General features: G+C 33.4%; 1 protein-coding gene and 2 non-coding genes across 3 annotated transcripts; 1 reads left to right on the top strand and 2 right to left on the bottom strand.

Annotated features, from left to right (window-relative positions):
• Positions 1 to 5,057: 5,057 nt before the first annotated feature.
• Positions 5,058 to 5,129, bottom strand: Trnat-cgu. Its single transcript has one exon. It is a non-coding gene; the product is annotated as a tRNA-Thr (tRNA).
• A 1,107-nt stretch (positions 5,130 to 6,236) lies between these two features.
• Trnat-ugu lies at positions 6,237 to 6,308 on the bottom strand. Its single transcript has one exon. It is a non-coding gene; the product is annotated as a tRNA-Thr (tRNA).
• A 1,990-nt stretch (positions 6,309 to 8,298) lies between these two features.
• Positions 8,299 to 16,917, top strand: LOC106110230 (neural cell adhesion molecule 1-B-like). The gene is made up of 14 exons (XM_013291972.1): positions 8,299 to 8,374; positions 9,390 to 9,459; positions 10,316 to 10,469; positions 12,424 to 12,596; positions 12,684 to 12,797; positions 12,942 to 13,142; positions 13,274 to 13,428; positions 13,690 to 13,834; positions 14,071 to 14,222; positions 14,577 to 14,790; positions 14,992 to 15,207; positions 15,306 to 15,467; positions 15,585 to 15,676; positions 16,280 to 16,917. Exons 2-14 carry the CDS (start codon positions 9,396 to 9,398, stop codon positions 16,379 to 16,381), a joined length of 1,944 nt encoding a protein of 647 aa, XP_013147426.1. The 5' UTR covers positions 8,299 to 8,374; positions 9,390 to 9,395; the 3' UTR covers positions 16,382 to 16,917.
• The last annotated feature ends 914 nt before the right edge of the window (positions 16,918 to 17,831 follow it).

The following is a 17,831-nucleotide window of genomic DNA, read 5'->3' as shown; positions in this document are numbered from 1 at the left end:
TTTAGAATCCAAGCAAAAACGAGGTACACTTTATATTGTTTTATTACAAACTGCCATAAAATCCTTGTAGGTCTATACATGTTAGATCAATAATTTATAGAGGGTAAATGACTTTCGGATGCGAGTATTAAGGCTGGTGATAAGTCTATGTACAGAGTAAAAATATTTTTAAGATTTTAAAAGTATCTGAGAGATTCAACCTAACGCCAATATTATTTTTATATTGTTTAGAAGCAATTTTTAAACATTAAAAGACCATGATTTTAATTTATATATTCAATTTCATATGGACTTGACTATAACTAGCCCGAGTCAATGCTTTGTAATGTATAAAGATAGCAATCGGTGTTATTAACTTCAGACTGATAATATTAATATTTGTTTGTCAAAACTCAACTATTATTATATATTATTTGATCTCAGATTATTCTGTTAAGGTGCAACATGGTAGGAGCGAGTTTGTTGTCCGTACAGCCGCTTGTAGCAAGCAAACTTTGAATTCGTGCAATAGCGATATTTAATGGAATAGAGTACTCGTATAACGTAACGTAACGGAATATTGCACAGAAATCTGTCCGATAGATCTGTTATTTAAATAATGACTATGAGTCATCATTTTATATAGTATTTGCCAAACTTATTTTGGTCTTCGTCCTAAAAAGATATTTAATTTATAAAGAAAAACTTATTTATAGAAGGTCTGTTTAAATACCTAAAGAATTCAAGCTGATTTTGCATGTTCTTTAATGCGGAGTCGAGAACGAGATGCTCCGGCGAGGTCTGACCGCAAGAGACCTGCACATTTAGTTTGTAATTTCTAAAAATTTAGATTTAAAGTATAGAGAGATATATTTATTTGTTTAGTTTAAGTTAGTGGCTGTTAACGTGCAATTTTGTAAGGTCGCTTTATTTATTTCTATTAGTATTTCTGCTATACAGTACTAACATTGGATTGCACTTTTTATTAATAATAAAGCTGTGAAGATACCAAAATTGTACATAGTCCGTAAACGCCGCATCATATCGTTTTTATTGTCTATTATCATTGCAGTCCTAGTCCAGTCCTTTTTACACAATTATTTGACTCTTTAATGGTATTTCATCACTGTAATTAGTATTGGTGTTGCATCGATAAATGAAATTTTAATTAATCAATTTTAAATTCTTTTTAGTGACTGAATAAGTTTTAGAAATATTATTGTACGCGTTCGAGTAAAAAGCGAAATGGTCAACTTTGTGTACCACACAGTCACAAAAGACTATTTGTTTAGCCGTAAATATTATACCATTGGGCGTCGGGTTGCATCTTTTAGTCTTATTTTTGTAAACCTTATATTTAAGATTACTGTAGATTGGTGACGCAATGTTCCCGATTGTAAACTTTCGTCTGCATTTGTTTAAGAATGCATGAAGATTCTTACTTTATAAAATATTTATGACTTACATGTAAGGGAAGTGAACTCTGTGTATTAGATGATTATTATTAATATATGTTTAAGCTAATGAAAACTTGTACTAAGTTTGTGATTTATTTTTAAGAAGTCAGTACAATTTATTTCATATTAGACTTTGTAGAATTCGCTTTTGTCAGATATATTAAATGATGGAGTTATAACGTGTCTTACGTACAAGGCGATAGTTCCGCCAGACATTGTAGAACAGTAGTAAACCATTTGATGTTTAGACATTCTTTTGTAGAACGGGTTTGAAGCCCATGTGTTGCATTTCCTAATTCATATATTTTTTGTAGAACTTGTTTTGTTTTCCAAGCTGATAATTAAATGTTTTGATTAAATATGTTGTTGTATCTTTTACCTCTCCTTTACAGTTTTTATAGCGTAGTAAAATTATGTTTAATCAAGGGCTGAAACTATAATAATGCGCATAGAGCTGAATATGTAAGTCCTGAAAAGCCCATCGATCCCGCATTTGGAAACAGTTCCCTGTTAAAGGTAATGGGTTTACGGCGAATTGGTAAGTTAATCAAAGATGTAAAAAAAAGGTAATTTATTCTAAGAAGACCGAGATGTAGATCACAAAATTGCCTACTAAACCTCTACTTACTTTTCTAAATATTTTTTTGAGATATTACGGTTTTTCTGTAAATGCTATCTGACAAAGCCCCACCTAAGGAGCAGTTTTAGGAAGATCATTGCTATATATTCTGGAGTATATATCTATATCAACAACGTCCGCTTTACTGTTCATGCGGTCAATTTGTTTTAATTTTTTTTTATAATAAAGTAGAATCGGTTATTCGAGAATGCAATTCTCAATTCAAAAAACTATACAACTTGACCTAACAGTTATCTCAATGTAAAGTCTTTGTAAATAAGAATAATATAATTTACTCTTTAATACCATAGTTCGCTTAAAAGATCTTTTTCTACATACTTTGTATGAGACCATGACATTTCATTCATAAAATAATTATTTAAATACATGGAAATAGTTTACGTAAAGCTTCGTACTAACTGCAAATGGTTTTTGAAACAACTAAATTATTATTCGGCTCTAGGCTGGTTCTAAATGCAAATAGAGAGTGATTCACGTGTATGACTCACCCAAGTTACCCCTTGATAACGCACCCCTGACTCACAGCTTGTCCCACAATGGTACGCTTTATGAATGTGGTGTATAGCTGTTATCACTTAAATAGTAATCTCCTTAATTAGCAATGTAATAAAATTCAAAAATTATACGATGAAGATGTCACAACTGCTTAACAAAATATAGTTTATTCATCTCGCCAAAGTTTTATGTGTATTTTAAATTTGTAGCGTATTTTAAATGTTATTTGAAGAAGAAGAATTTGAGTTAATAGCTAAATTATGGGTAAAAAAGTTAAAACTTGGTCGTAAGTCCGATTCTTGCCACCCCACTTGTGTAACCTAGCTAGTACAAGTATAGAGTACGCCTCCAACACAACCTACAAATGTAAAAGTTTTGAGTGGAGACTTCACCTTCATAGTTAATTTTACAGACGTCATCGATCAATTGATTTTTTAAAGTCTATTCAATCATTCACGACTGCAAGACAGTAGTTGTTGAAAAGACTGTATTGATTTTCATTTAACACGACACGACGTGTGTCTTTTACTTTGTCGTTAAAAGTTTTCTCTAAAAACGGCTGTGAGTTAATTTTTCGATCGTCAGAAATTATCCATAAAGGACTTAGAACCTAGGCCTTAATGGTAAAAAGTATGTAAATAAACTGCAAACGCATATATGAGAAACGCATAGTTTAAAGGAAAGCCAGATGAGGGTAATCAGGTGTGCGAAGCGTAGCACGCCTTTTTAAACAATCATAACACGTCTAAGAGAACAAGTCTGGCTCTGGCTGGTATGTGAATAGTGCGTAATGCGTACAGAACTTTACGAAAGAAAAAATGTAAATACATGACTTCAGGTACTACCGTCTAACTATATGTTCCTTAACCAATGTTATTCTACCGGGAAACCCAGTGAGTACGGCTTGATAGACACTTTCTTTTAATAATTAGCAAAAGGTGGGAAATAAGCTGGCTCCTGTAATTGCAAATCAACGTGTGGCTGAACAACTTCTATATGGGGGATATTTGAAATAACGATAAGGAAGCAAATGAGTAGTTTTAGTAAACCCGTCGAAGGACAGTAATGGACTTATTGAAATTAGATACTTGCTTAGAGAAAAAACATAACAGCACATACCAGATACTCTGATATATCGAAACAATTAAAGAACAAACAGCTGGTAAACGAACAGGCGCGAACTTATTGAATATTTATGACGACTTGATAAGGGCGGCACCATCTGCTTTGAACTTTCCAACTTCCGCGGGAAAGTTTTCCAATAGCCAATAAGAACTTTGATTCAATACCATTTAATAATTACCGTAAAGACAGTTTTGCGTTTGTTTTTAATTGGAAAATTACAGAGAATTAAGTTTAAGGTGGGTTACTATGATGTGTCCTTACTCAACGGAACTGAACAGAGGAAAACAGACCTACCAATGATCAAGTTCCTCCAGTGAAACAGCTTTTAAGGGATGTCTTTCAGTTGTTTCAGCAGTTTCAGCAGCACCATGTAAAGATCTAATATTTGGATATGGAAAGATATTTAGAAGTTAGAATTTCAAACATCAATTCAAATAATGTCTTTTCGTAAAGAAGAGAGGCCTATATACCGTATTATTTTTATCTCTCAATAAAGAATTAAACTGTTCATTGAAATTATGATTAACACTAATAGATGGCATTTTTATAAAACGAGGTACAATCGTGCAAATATACAAATGTTTGTATCGACAAGTTATCTGGTCAGGTGGGCATAAGTGAAACTAAATTATGATAGCTCACTAGCGCCCACCTTTTATCCCATTTCCTGTTTCCACGTATATTTTACATATTGTCTGAGAGAACCAATCGATAGCACCGCCTCTCACCGTGCTAGACATCCTTGTTTGACTATACAATATACAGAAGCTAGGTATTCGGCGTAATCAATACTATCGGGACAATTCGCGCAACTCAAATCATCAGTTAGAAATAAACGATTAATAGCGAAATCATATTTGATAATATAATTCTGAATGCTTTACAATGATATCATGAGATTTTACTTGACGAGAAAAATAAAAAATGCTTCAGTAAATAGGGATTTTTTATCCTATTTGCCTTGAAGGACCATTTACAGATTCACCGGAGTTGAGATGGCCAAACGCAGATGGCGCTTTACCTCGTTTAAAAGTAACTAGGCTCGAGGGCTCTCTTAGGAGCCTCGGCTGTTGCTGTTAATTGTTTATTTTTACCGTTTTGGAACTAATAAATAAATTAGTTATTAGTATATTTAACATGTAAAAAAGTTGTGCTTTCGGTGTATATCGACAGATTAAATACTCCATTGCATCATACAGAATATGCCATCGATCTTAGTTAACAAGTTGAAGTGGAACATCCTTGAAATGACCTTCAGTACGATTGAAAACAGCGGTTTAAAAATCAATAGATAGCTGGGCTATAATTTTCAATTACAGGCAAAAGTTGTCAACATAAGATATTGTAGGCAAAAAACCAATTGCCCCCTGTGAGGTTTGAACTCACGACCCCCGGTTTACGAGACCAGTGCTCTGCCACTGAGCTAAGGAGGCCTTATTATAAAGGACTAAATACTGGAAACATATTTCTCAAAATTATACAGATTTAAAGTGTTTTTAAATCAAAAGAAATATGTTATCATAGAAATATCCCTATAAAAAGGTTTCACTTGTATTGTCCTTCATTTTAAACATAAACCCTATTCCAAAAACATCACCCCCTCATAAATCTGCAATTATATGCATACTTCGGACTAAAAGTAAAAAGAAATAACCCGTGCCTTTATAAGATAATTAGTTTGAAAACTCAAGCCTTAGAAGTATCGAAGATTTTTATATGACTTAATAACGTGAAGTGAAAACTTTGCATCCCTTTTTAAGAAATCTGCACTGAGGGATGAACGTGGAATTTGACACAGTTAAAGTAGATGAGATGCGCTGAAAGCTTTTTTACAAACTGCACGTAATAAATTAAATTCATATTTTATTACGTAAAGCGAGAGTTTTGCAGCCCTTTTGATGAAAACTGCACTATTAGATGTACGTGGAACTTGACATAGTTAATTTTAATGTAGAGAAGTGTAGAGAGATTTTTTTACAAAATGCACTAAAGTAACTATTAACATTAAGTTAATTAAAATTACGTTACACATATTACTGTTTAAACGAAAACATACAAAATTGAAGTAATGATCTTTCGTCTAATTAAAAGGCTTTTATGATAACATTCTCTTTAGATGAATGGATAAATAATCGAACAAATGAATACTAGAATTTAGGTGTTTTATTAATTTTTAGTATTTATTATCGTTGGTTTTTATAACGCACAATAAATTTAATAAATAAGCATTGGTGAAATTACTTTTTTTGTTTAAAGTTTTATTTTTTGTTACTTTTTGGACAACGATATTCATTGGAGTATTGTGTAGTTAAATTAGAATAATAATAGAAACAATGTTATAACGATCTTAATAAAAAATCAAGAAATAATCGATTCAAGGTATAGGAGAACAACTATTCAGAATAAAAAATAATTATGCCATCGAATTGTCAAACTTATAACGGATAAAGTGAAAATATAACATAATATTCTAAAGTATATAATCTCAACATAATATACATTTAAAAGAAAATAACTTTTACCATGAAAAAAGATGGTGATGCCCCCTGTGAGGTTTGAACTCACGACCCCTGGTTTACAAGACCAGTGCTCTGCCGCTGAGCTAAGGAGGCTTCGATAGTATTACTATAAAATAGGATACACTTGATAGATTTCGATACCAATTTAAGCTTGTAAATCTTGTAATTACGTATAGAAACAAACAGTTTCCACCATAACGTAATGTACTACAATAGTTTTCTTCGTTTCATAAATTTGGAAGCAAAAAAAAATCGAAAGACAACACGTTATAAATGAAAAAAGATAGGACGTTTAAACTAATAGGCTAAGATCCAAAGCTTTTTCCTTCCCTATTAACTATTTGATGAACAGTTATTAAATTTAAAATTTAATTAAATGCGGATTGTTAAATGAAAACAAAATATTCCCGGAATATGAAATAAAGGGTTTCCTGATTTGATCTCGAGATGTACTTGTTTTACTGACCGTACCTATAAACCATTATGCCGGACGAACAATGAGTTTTGTTCTAAGCTTTTTAATTTATTATTATAATACCATGAGTAAGGTCAAGATGTTTCCTGTGCATTATACACTGTAATACGTTATTTGGTACAGTCCTGGTACCCCTCTAACAATCCATGTTGAGGAACGATCCTATCATCTTGTCGTGATATACGCAGAATCTGTTAAAAGTATGTAACATTGTAACTATCTTACTAATATTATAAATGCGAAAGTTATTTTACCTACATTAAGTTATTTATATTGAACTCTTGTACGCTTGCAAACTTTTATAAATGTTATGTTTAGTATTAGTTAATTACCTTAAATAAGTAAATTGTTAATTTTTATTAAGGTAAATATTCTTAAACCATAAAGTTGGATAGATGGATGGATAGGTGTTTATTAGAGTTTGTAGCTTAAAACGCTAATAGAATTTAGATAAAATTTGGCATAAATGTAGAGGACAAGAACATATAGCTTACGGAGCCGCGTGCGAAAGCTAGTATAGAAGAAAAGCCTTTTTAAATAATGCGACGTCATAATATGCCTTAATAAACTAAATAGCCTCGTGTTTGCAAAACAGCAAAGAGAACACCGCAATCAACTCAATCAACAATGATTATGGAAAAAAGAATAAACACTTAGAATATGATGCACAGCATTTTTTTTTTCTTACATAAAGAAAACAAGTACATGTACTAAGTTTGAGTTTCAGAAAAATACTACATGCGTTAAAAAAAACGGTACTCCCTGCAACGATCGTATTTCCAAGCCTAAACATAACACAAAAGTCTATATAAAATCATCTTCTGTCAAAACACGAAAAGGTATTAATGTTAGAGCGATCGCCCCTTTAGCTAACGAACGTTCAGAAAAATTGTCCAACAAAAACTTTTAATTGTAATTGCACGAATGCACATCTAATGAAAAGGGTTTTAATGAACTGACGATATGCGACCCTAGGTAACCAGTAAACGCCCCCACATACCTGACCAACGTAATTGAACCTCTCTTTCATTACTTTGGTTACTAATCAGAGATCATCTAGTATGGACGTATCATATCACAGGGTTTTACAAATTTAAAGGTATCACGCCTTACGAGTTGCTTTTGTAAACAATATTTTAATCGGTAGGGTTTTAAGTTCATTAGAAAACGAACACGGCGGTGAGTTGGTGTCATATATGATGGTAAAAAAATACCTACCCTTACTTTACGCATAGCTGAAAAAAATATGGAGAAGGACTATTTCGAATTATAAGTATAAGTTTTATCCAACATTTCTTTTTTCAACATTTCTTTACATTTTGTTGAACGTATCGAATTGATTCAGCACGGTCGACTTATATTTGAACAATTTGAATGCCGTAATTAGATTATCAAAATACTATTATTAATTCTTCAAAGATATGTTTTAAAATAAATAAACATGTTATAGTACATTTCATTAATTTGATACTTACTTTGCCAAATGATCGATTTCTAATAAAAAAGTATATAAAAAAAAATTCCATGTCCATACTATTACAACAGGAGGAGTGCGCTACCTGGCGTTAAAGCACGGCAGTGGAGGTAAAAAGTTTATTTGAAAGTTCTCTTTCAACGAGTTCGCTCGTAGTGCACTATGATGAAATTTTAATTTTTTTTCTAAATATTCCCTCCGTGACCAAAGGTGAGATTAATTTTGTTAAAGAATACTGTTTACAATAAATTTTATAAAACGGTTATTTTTTTAGGAGACCTTTTAAATATATTAAAGTATAATTCGAACGAAATATTTTTTCCTACATTTTTTTATATTTCATTTTTATTAATTATTAAAATAAAAAGTGTAAATGAAAATGTCAGTTTTTTTAAACAAATCATAAAAAAATAATTATGCGTAAAGCGAATTAAATTGGTTTTAAAAAAATTACATTTTTAGAATTCAGCGTTGGTTAAATTGTTTATTTAGATATTTTTTTTTAAGTGAAATTAAATTTGCACATACAGTACCTTTACCCAGTGTTATTCTTTTGTTAAGGATTCGATTTCCATATTGTAGTTTTCATTTTGTAGTTTAATCTAGACGTGTGTTTAATTGCCTTTTTTTACTTTTATGTTTTCATGTTCCACTTCGTGTGTTACAAAGAATTTGTGTCCAAATGGTGTTTTAATCGAAGCTAAATTTATTTAAATTACGCATAAAGATTTAATTATAAAAGCAAGAGAAATAATAAATAAATGAAACATTCTTGATAATCCATAATTTGGAACAAATTTTTTTTTTAATTTAAAACATTAGTTATTGGACAAAAACATTTTTTTAACTAATTTAACTTGGTATGGTACTTAGAAGGCGCTAAAAGTGTTGAGTGTTCACTAACATTAGCTCAGTTTCCCTTTCCCGAGGCAAAACAAAATATGACTCACCCCAAAATAAGGGAGTTTGCGTGTACAAATGCACTTCTTGAGTTCGCTGTAACTTGAACCCCAAAGCCCTCCTGGCGCTTTACTAATTGGATTAAAAGGGAAGCCGAGCTTAGTGGACGGGAGATCATTTTATGCTGGCGATTATTAAAACGTAAATATGCTGTGCGTACAATTCTTTATTAAATCGTTTGGGTATGATTCACTGTTGTTATCACAGTTATGTTCCAGAACTAATATTAAATGATGTTCTATATCTTATTTTGTCTTTGTTACAGATCACGATGATGTTTTTAAGGGTTCTCATCTATACCGTATGTTTTGTTGGGGCGTTTTGTTTAGAAGCGGGTAAGTATAAAAACTTTTTAAAAACTATTTTATTCTACTGATTACAGAATAATCTATACTATTATAATAAAGCGTAAACATACTTCTTTGTTGCCTAAGATGTCAGCAATTACAGCATATTTTTGAATATATTTTTTTTATAATAAAAAGTCCTACACTTGCGTCACGCTATAGGCTATATATTTTAACGCCATTAAACTTAGGGGGTAAATATTTTGGATAAAGACACTAATGTGGGAAAGAGATCATAAGTTGCTGCCAACATCAAGGAAGCAAGGTTGCCATGCTTTGTCATCATGACATGACATGATCATTTTGACATTTGTAATTGATAATTTGACAAATGTAAACGATAAAATAACATTTTCATAATTCCATGCGGATGAAGTCGCACGGGAACAGCTAGTATTACATATTTTATTCCTAAACACATACATATTATCTGTGCTATTATGATCTCGGGTAGTTAACAAACCTACACTTACATTATATTCTAAAATGCCATATAATTAACAACTGGACCTATTGGTGCTTATAATTAATAATATTAACTTACTAGTTATAACTAGGGTTGTAACTAAACTCGCCTCCGCCTCCGCAAGCACGTAACATTGACATGGATTCACAACGCTTCCTATTTTTTGAAAGCATATAAGCAGTTTAAACTAACAATAAAAATTACAACGAACAAAAATCAAAACTTCTTTATATAAATCACCTTTTCACTTTCATTTTCGCTTCCGTTAGCCTCCGCATCCACAGAGCCGAGGTATTTTACATCCGCTCTCATTAAAAGACCTCAGTTACAACCCTAGTTATAAGTGATACAGTGAAGTAAGTGATAATTATGTTTCAGACGTGGTGGTGTTAAGAGCGGTGCGGGGGCGGGACGCTCGGCTGCCGTGCGGCCAAGGGAAAGTATTTCTAGACGGCCTTGATTCCTACGTACTATGGCTGAAAAATGACAGAGATTTCCTCTATCGCTTTCCCAACGAAAATTCGGGAAGTAGGTGAGCAATCTACGGGACTTTCGCAGTCTAAAGTTTGGTTTTTTGACGATAATTTTTAAAACTGAGTTTTACTGCTCCTAGCAATTATCATTTAATACTCATGTTGGGGGGTTGTGCAAAAATATGACGTACGTCATCTTGTAGCAGCGACCATTTTTGATTGACAAGTAGCTACAGTATATCTCTTCTAAAATCGTAAAAAAAAAAGATTTGAATTTTTATTTGTAGTATAATATAAATCTTATAACATCGTTCTCAGCTTTCTTTATCTAGTAAATAATACAGAGAATAATAATAATACAGGTGGCGAAGTTGTTAAGCGGCTGTCTGATGCAGTGCATAATTTCGCGTAGATTTGATCTCCAGTTTCGATTTCTGATGACTAGCAATATTTTTCAACTGACGAATTTCACAATAAGTACAAACATACATCAATCCGTCGTTCTTACGTTGAAGGATAACATCGTCATACAATCTGTACAAATCTGCGAAGAAATACAAAGATAAATATGTTTGAAGTCAACTAACACACAATCGGCTATCGTGGTTAACTGATCATGATCTGATCTATGGTGTAGCTTGTGTTTAAGCTCGGGCTTATATATCATATACATATGCGCACCAAGTAAAACTTACAAAGATTTTCATCAACTTGTCCTCGTCTATACGGGGCATCGGCACAGTATTTAGTAATTGGATATAAATAATCAAAATCTTGATGCAACCTGCACAAATCGGCGAAGAAATTCAAAGATATGTGTGAAGTCAACCAACCCGCAGTGGGCCAGCGTCGTTGACTATGGCCTAGTCACCCTAAGTTAGGGTAGGTTCCGAGCCCCTCGGTGGGGACTTATAGTGAGCTGGTGACGATGAATTAAAATCTTATAAGGATAATGCCTATCGCAATCTGATATGAGGAAGTTATAACTTATAACTATATTATATACTAACTGTTGCTTGCGACTTGGTCCGCGTGGAATTAAAAAATATAGCCTACGTTACTCACCGATTACGTAGCTTTTTAATGGTGAAAGATTTTTTGAAATCGGCCAAGTAGTTTTTGGGGCATTTCAATAAAGTATTGTAAGTTAAGTAAAAATACATAATTTTCCTCTTTATAACGTTTAGAAGATGATCTTAGGACATCGCTCAAATGATATGACATAAGCTTTTTCTTGAATCTCAGATGAACATTGTGTTAAATCATTTTTTTACATAAATATTTTATAATGGAAATCAATGAGTTTGATTTCAACATTCTTTTGAAATGTCATGGATATTTTTTAAAATGTCATCAGAATGTTACGGTACACATCATCGTTTTAAAGCGAAGAATCGATTCGACATAAGTGGCTTCAAGGCGAAGGTAAAGGGTGCTATTAGACGACGATATGTCCACCCTAGGTGAATCGTACCACCCACCGCAACGAACAAACGTTTCATCTCATTAACAATTAGTCAACTTCAGTTTACATTTTAATTGAATACACAGTATTTAGTGATATCATTAAATTGAAATGATTTATAATTCATGATTTAAATGAAATAGTTACTTTAGTATGAAGCGAAGTTAAGGAAAGAAAATGTTCTCTCCCTTCTATTACGGCGTTCATTTCCAGATATAGCTTTACCGGAGCCCTCTTTTTTTTGGAGGAGTTTTTTATACAAGTAAGATACTTTATGAGTAAGACTTCATTTTTATATAAAATCCATTGGACTAATTATTTTCTTAATACAAAGCAGTCTTTTAACTTTCTAGGTATATTATTATATCGGCTTTTATTTTTTTTGGATCTATTAGTATAATATTTCTTAAGGCTGTCGTTGAAAATCAATTGAATAGGCAATTTCGTCTCTAAACTACATCAAGCTGGTTCAATTTCGATCTCGACTTTCGACTATTTCGACTATAGGATCAGTTCTTTTTTCAGATACATGTAAGGTCTCTTTACAGGTCGATGAACCGGGACCATATTTTCGGAACGTCTTGCGAATCCGGGACATGTCATGATGACACCTCACTCTTGCTGAAACGCGTTTCGGACCAAGATGCAGGCATTTACAGATGTCGTGTACACTACCAAGCCTCTCCTTCTCAGGATTATGTGATCGACGTAAGGCTGGTTGGTGCGTATACTTAACAATCAAGCAGTATATGCTTTTAAAATTGAAAATTTATTTCTCTAGAAAAAATTATCTTTACTTTTTCTCTAGAAAGTCCAGGTATGCCAAGAGTATACAGCGATTCAGGCATTCCAATCAAGCAGGGTTACTATGGTCCCCTCAGTCTAGGGTCTGATCTAACACTCATCTGTGAAGTTGATGATGGTAAGATATTAGTATTAACATAACTAATTCAAATAAATTACGAGCTTCTTTTTGAGAAGGCGAAAGATGAAGTATATATAACACCGAAACCAGGAATACGGATTCATAATGAAATGCAGATATTGATGATGATAAAATTTCCAGAGCAACCGGATACATTGGTGTACTGGCGTCGTAACGGCGTAGTGATAGAGCGGGCGCACGAGGCACGGCCGGGCGTGCTACGGGCAGAGGTAGTCGTGCGCAACGCGACGCGCAGCGAACTCGATGCGCATTACGAATGCCTTGCACAGAACGCTGATGTCACGGAACCCCTCACTGCCAGTGTGGTTATTAGGATGTACTGTAAGTGCTTCACGTACTTAGTTCTCCAATTCTTAACAGCAGATTAACTTTGTAAACGTTCAAGGGTCACTTTGTTGATATTGTCACTGACGATAGAGATGGTCTACCAGAGTTTATTTTACTTGTTACAGTACCGCCCATTAGTGTCGAGATTCGTTTAAACCACAACTTTAACTTCGAAGCCGGTCAGCCCCGAGTCGTCGACTGTGTCGTGGTAGGTTGCGTGCCGCCACCATCGGTTACTTGGCATCTAGGAGATAATCTGCTGCGACCCAGTGTACACAAAGTAAGCTTCTAGCTTTATCAGTTTCATATCATTTGACCTAAGTTATTCGTTTATAAATATAACTAATTAATAACTGACTGAATTGAGGGAGAATACAAATCATGGCCCATCATTAAGTATGCGCTTTATCGAGCAGTTTAGTCTACGTAGATTATATTGGAATTGATGTTTAGTTAGGCAAAATGTTGACAAGTAAGCTTCTGATAAACATTTAGGTTACAATGTCAAATGATTCTATACTATACTTAGTTACTATTGCAGGAATTACACGACGGCAACTACACCGTATCCTCACTGACTTTGGCACCATCGCTGAGAGACAACGAACACAAGCTGGAGTGCAGAGCACACAATTCACACTTGCCTGATGAATTGTTTAAAGACGAGGTCACTCTCAATGTTGGATGTGAGTGAATGATCTTCTTCGTATATATTAAGGGGGGTCCCATTTACAGATTTGAAACAAAATTTTCGAGCTTGCATGAGACTTTTTTGGTCTACAGTTTTAACATAGATGTCTTTGTCTCTATTGCTTTTTTATTTCCAAATTCAATTTTGGTGTACTTATAGTTTACAATAAGATTATAATACTATTTCAAGTACTTACTAGTAAATTTAGTTCCTTGATTGCATATTGTATAGATCGGCCGTTATGCCTAACATCTCGCGAAGAAACAGTCGGCGCAATACAACGTCAGGCGGAGACTTTGACGTGCGTCGTCGAGGCCTCACCAGAACCTCTGCAGTTCAGCTGGACTTTCACTGATTCCAAAATTTTATACACCAGCGTCAAAGTAAGCTATTTAAAATATCTTACTAATTAATTAAATGCGTAACTTTGGATGAGTAGATGGATGTTTGTTAGAGTTTGTAGCCTAAACTCCAAAACGGATCTCGATGAAATATGGCAGATGTAGAAAATAGTCTTGAAGAACATACGGGCTACTGGACCACGTTTTTTTTAATTCCGCTTGGCCATAGTTGCTGGCTAAAGCTATTTTTTAATATTATTCTGATTAAAATACATATATACAAGTACCATGTTTCGTGGAAACCTTTTCAGTAATTTTGAATTTCTACAACAATGTAGAATAGAATAGATACCGGAAGCTGAGATATAACTTTTCTTGATGTTCCATTGTTAACAGAAAGTACCAGGACATCATCATCGTTACTCCTCAACTCTAACATGGCTACCTCAAGATGGTGACTTCGGACTACTCTACTGTCGAGCTACAAACAGTTTTGGGGAACAGAAGAAGCCGTGCACCTATTCGATAACGGCTGGCGGGCCGCCACAATCTCCCGACTGTGGTATACAACGCTCATATCCGCACACTGTACGCGTCGAATGTCAAAAAGGTAGTCTACCTTGATTAGAAGTTTTTTTACTAGTATGTGGCAAAGATTCAACAATTCACTTCATTTTTATAAGGACTTTGCACCTTGTATTACACAAATCCAAACTATTCTTTAATTCTTGTTTGAATGTTTTCCATTACAAAAGATTCTTTATAATTATATCAAATATAAATTAAATACTTATACTAATGTTAATTTTAGGATGGGATGGAGGTAGGCCTCAAATCATCCATTTGGAATTATTCGGCAGCGACGGGCGACTGCTGCACAACGTATCCAATGCTGCTGGCCATTTCCACTTGTCTGATGTAGAGGAAGACAACAATTTGACTGCGATACTTTACTCAACCAACATTAGAGGAAGGAGTTTGTCTCTATCCATGTACCTACAAGCTGCATCAACGTTGAACGCCTCAGGTACTAATATGCCTTTCAGTAATATAAAACGAACAATCACAATTTAATAATTTTATCCACGATTATTTTTTCATCGAAATTTGTATTTATGTTTTAAGCTATAACAGAACAACCTTCAGTTACATTGAAAGGGCAATGGTTGCAAGCGCTAGCGGGAATGTTAATTATGATCGTAGTTGTCGGCGTAGTTGCTCTGTGCTTGCGAATGAGATCTAAACATCAAGACTCTGAAAGCCCCGAGGTGGTTCTCCGAACTGACGGTATTTAATAATGTTCTTTAATCTTGTCTACTTTATAGGTTATCATAATTCACAAAGAAATTATCTAAATGAACAATTTATTCATATAAAATATTAATTATTTCTTACAAATTGTAGGTATATTCCACCGTGAACCAGATTTTGAACGTGAAGAACGGCTGCTTCGTACAACTAATATTACGGTCAACCAATTAGCTGCTTGCCAAAACGTGAGTAATCACCGTTGATAAAAGCTACCGAAGCTTCAAAATTTTTAACCATCATCGTCATCATCGTCATTCGGCACCCTACAAAAATCTCCTTTACTAGACGATGTCCTTATGACTAAATTTCTTATATTTCTGGAATACAAAAAATGAAGGCTAAAAATTCAAATAAACTTTTAACACATTGGTGCCATACTTAAAAATAGAATATGGCCGTGGGCTTCAATTCCCTTGTGCACGAATCTCATCAGAGATACTTATTACATACTTGATCATTAATTCATCGTATCATACTGCAAAAGTAATATCACGGTATCGCAATGGCATTTTCAGCCCACCGATATTAATCATAATGAATCTACCTGGGATTATCTCATAAGAACAGCTTTTGATGACCTTCCGCAAGGCGTTTACTCGGAAGATCAACTGTATGCACACTTTACTAAAACATGGATCCGCCTTCTACAGGTGACAAATAGTAATCTAGTTAAGTAGTATGGCACGTAGATTTTGATTCTTCTTGGTGCAGTATAGTTAATGATGATATGTGATCATACTTTTTTAATTTAAATTTTTTTTTTAAATTAAGGGTTTTTTTATTTTCAGCAATATGCATCCTCGCCTGTGCCATGTCGGGTGGTAGTTGGATGTGGATCGCGATTGACACAAGATTCATGTCCCACAAGTCAGCACTCTTACTTCGTTTAATTTGAACACAAACTCTATGGTTTTTATTGATATCGGAAAACATATATTAAATCATTAATCGTGTATATCGCTCGATCACAAGGATAAAATAACAACACGCTTCTTGCTAAATCTAGTGAAACTAGGAATATGAGCAAATATTAGTAGCATGCGAAGGGTTTCAGATAAGAGAAAACCAACAAAAAAAAATATAAACATATGCCGAAAAATATGAAACTATTTTTTTTGCGTATATTGCAAAGCGGTGTAAAGAATGAGCGGATTGAGGTGTACCTTGGTCCGGGTGTATACTTTCATGAGTTTGGGTTAGGCTTTAATTTTGAAGTCTTAAGAGAATCACATTATAGTAGAGCAAGCCAAGCTTTTTGACAGTACTATCACTTAAGTTATATTGTATTCTTTAGACACAAATACATATAGTACACAAAATGTCGTTTCATGTAAATAGAGACGGGCAAAGACGTAAAATGTATAAAAAAGGTGTAGTTCAATGCAAAGCATTTTATGTTATAACTCACAAAATAGTGCAAGATTTAGTAGAAAATTACAAGTTTTTAGTAGAAAAACAAATGTTAAGTATAGTTACAGTAATTATTAAAAAAAAATAACTGATTAAATTCAAAAAATCTTTAAATACTTTTTATAAATCTACACATTTTAAACTATTTGATTTGCATTTATAATTTAATTTAAGAACTCATGTTGTTATTGTAATGAATACAAAAACACCCTGTAGATAATGAATATTTAAAAACTTGTACTTCATATATTTTAGTAAAAATATAATATTTAATGGTTTGTTTCATTTTCCATCATTAATATAAATTGCATCTTATTTTATTATATATTGCATTATGTTTTGTTTTCAAATAATTAATGCGTATAACGCGCCCGTATCGCGCTTCTCGCAACTCATCCCTCCTCCCTAGACATCACGCCACGCAACTCGCCCTGGAAGGAGTCCAACCTCCGTGAAGTTAGCCAACTCGCTCCCTCTTTTTTCACTTTTTTTAAGCAAATCGTTTGATATCGCTAGAAAATCGTTAGAGAGAAATTGAGAGGAAAGAAATATCGTTTGAGAGTTCTTAGTTTTTCTGTAAAAAAATTTTGAAATCCCGACATCGAAAATTTTTGAATCGATTTTATTTTTCTCGGAATAAAAAATGAAAGTAATGGACTTAGAAGGATACAATTTTCCTCGTCCTTAGAGAATAGTCTCAGAATGATTGTGAAAAGAAAATAATCGTTTAAGAGTCCTTAGTTTTTCTATATAAAAATGTTGTATTTCGAAGTCGTTAACAGTCGAATCGATTTTACTTTTCTTCGAATTAAAGATGAAAGTAACGGGTTTAGAAGGATCAAATTTTTCTCATCGTTAGAAAATCGTATCTCTCTAACGATTCTCAAACGATTTGCATAAAAAAAGGGTTTGAGGGGCTAACTTCACGGA

The sequence above is a fragment of the Papilio polytes genome, unplaced genomic scaffold (assembly GCF_000836215.1).
Source record: "Papilio polytes unplaced genomic scaffold, Ppol_1.0 DF820711.1, whole genome shotgun sequence".
Taxonomy (NCBI): Eukaryota; Metazoa; Arthropoda; class Insecta; order Lepidoptera; family Papilionidae; genus Papilio; species Papilio polytes.
This window is presented reverse-complemented; position numbering and strand designations above follow the sequence as displayed.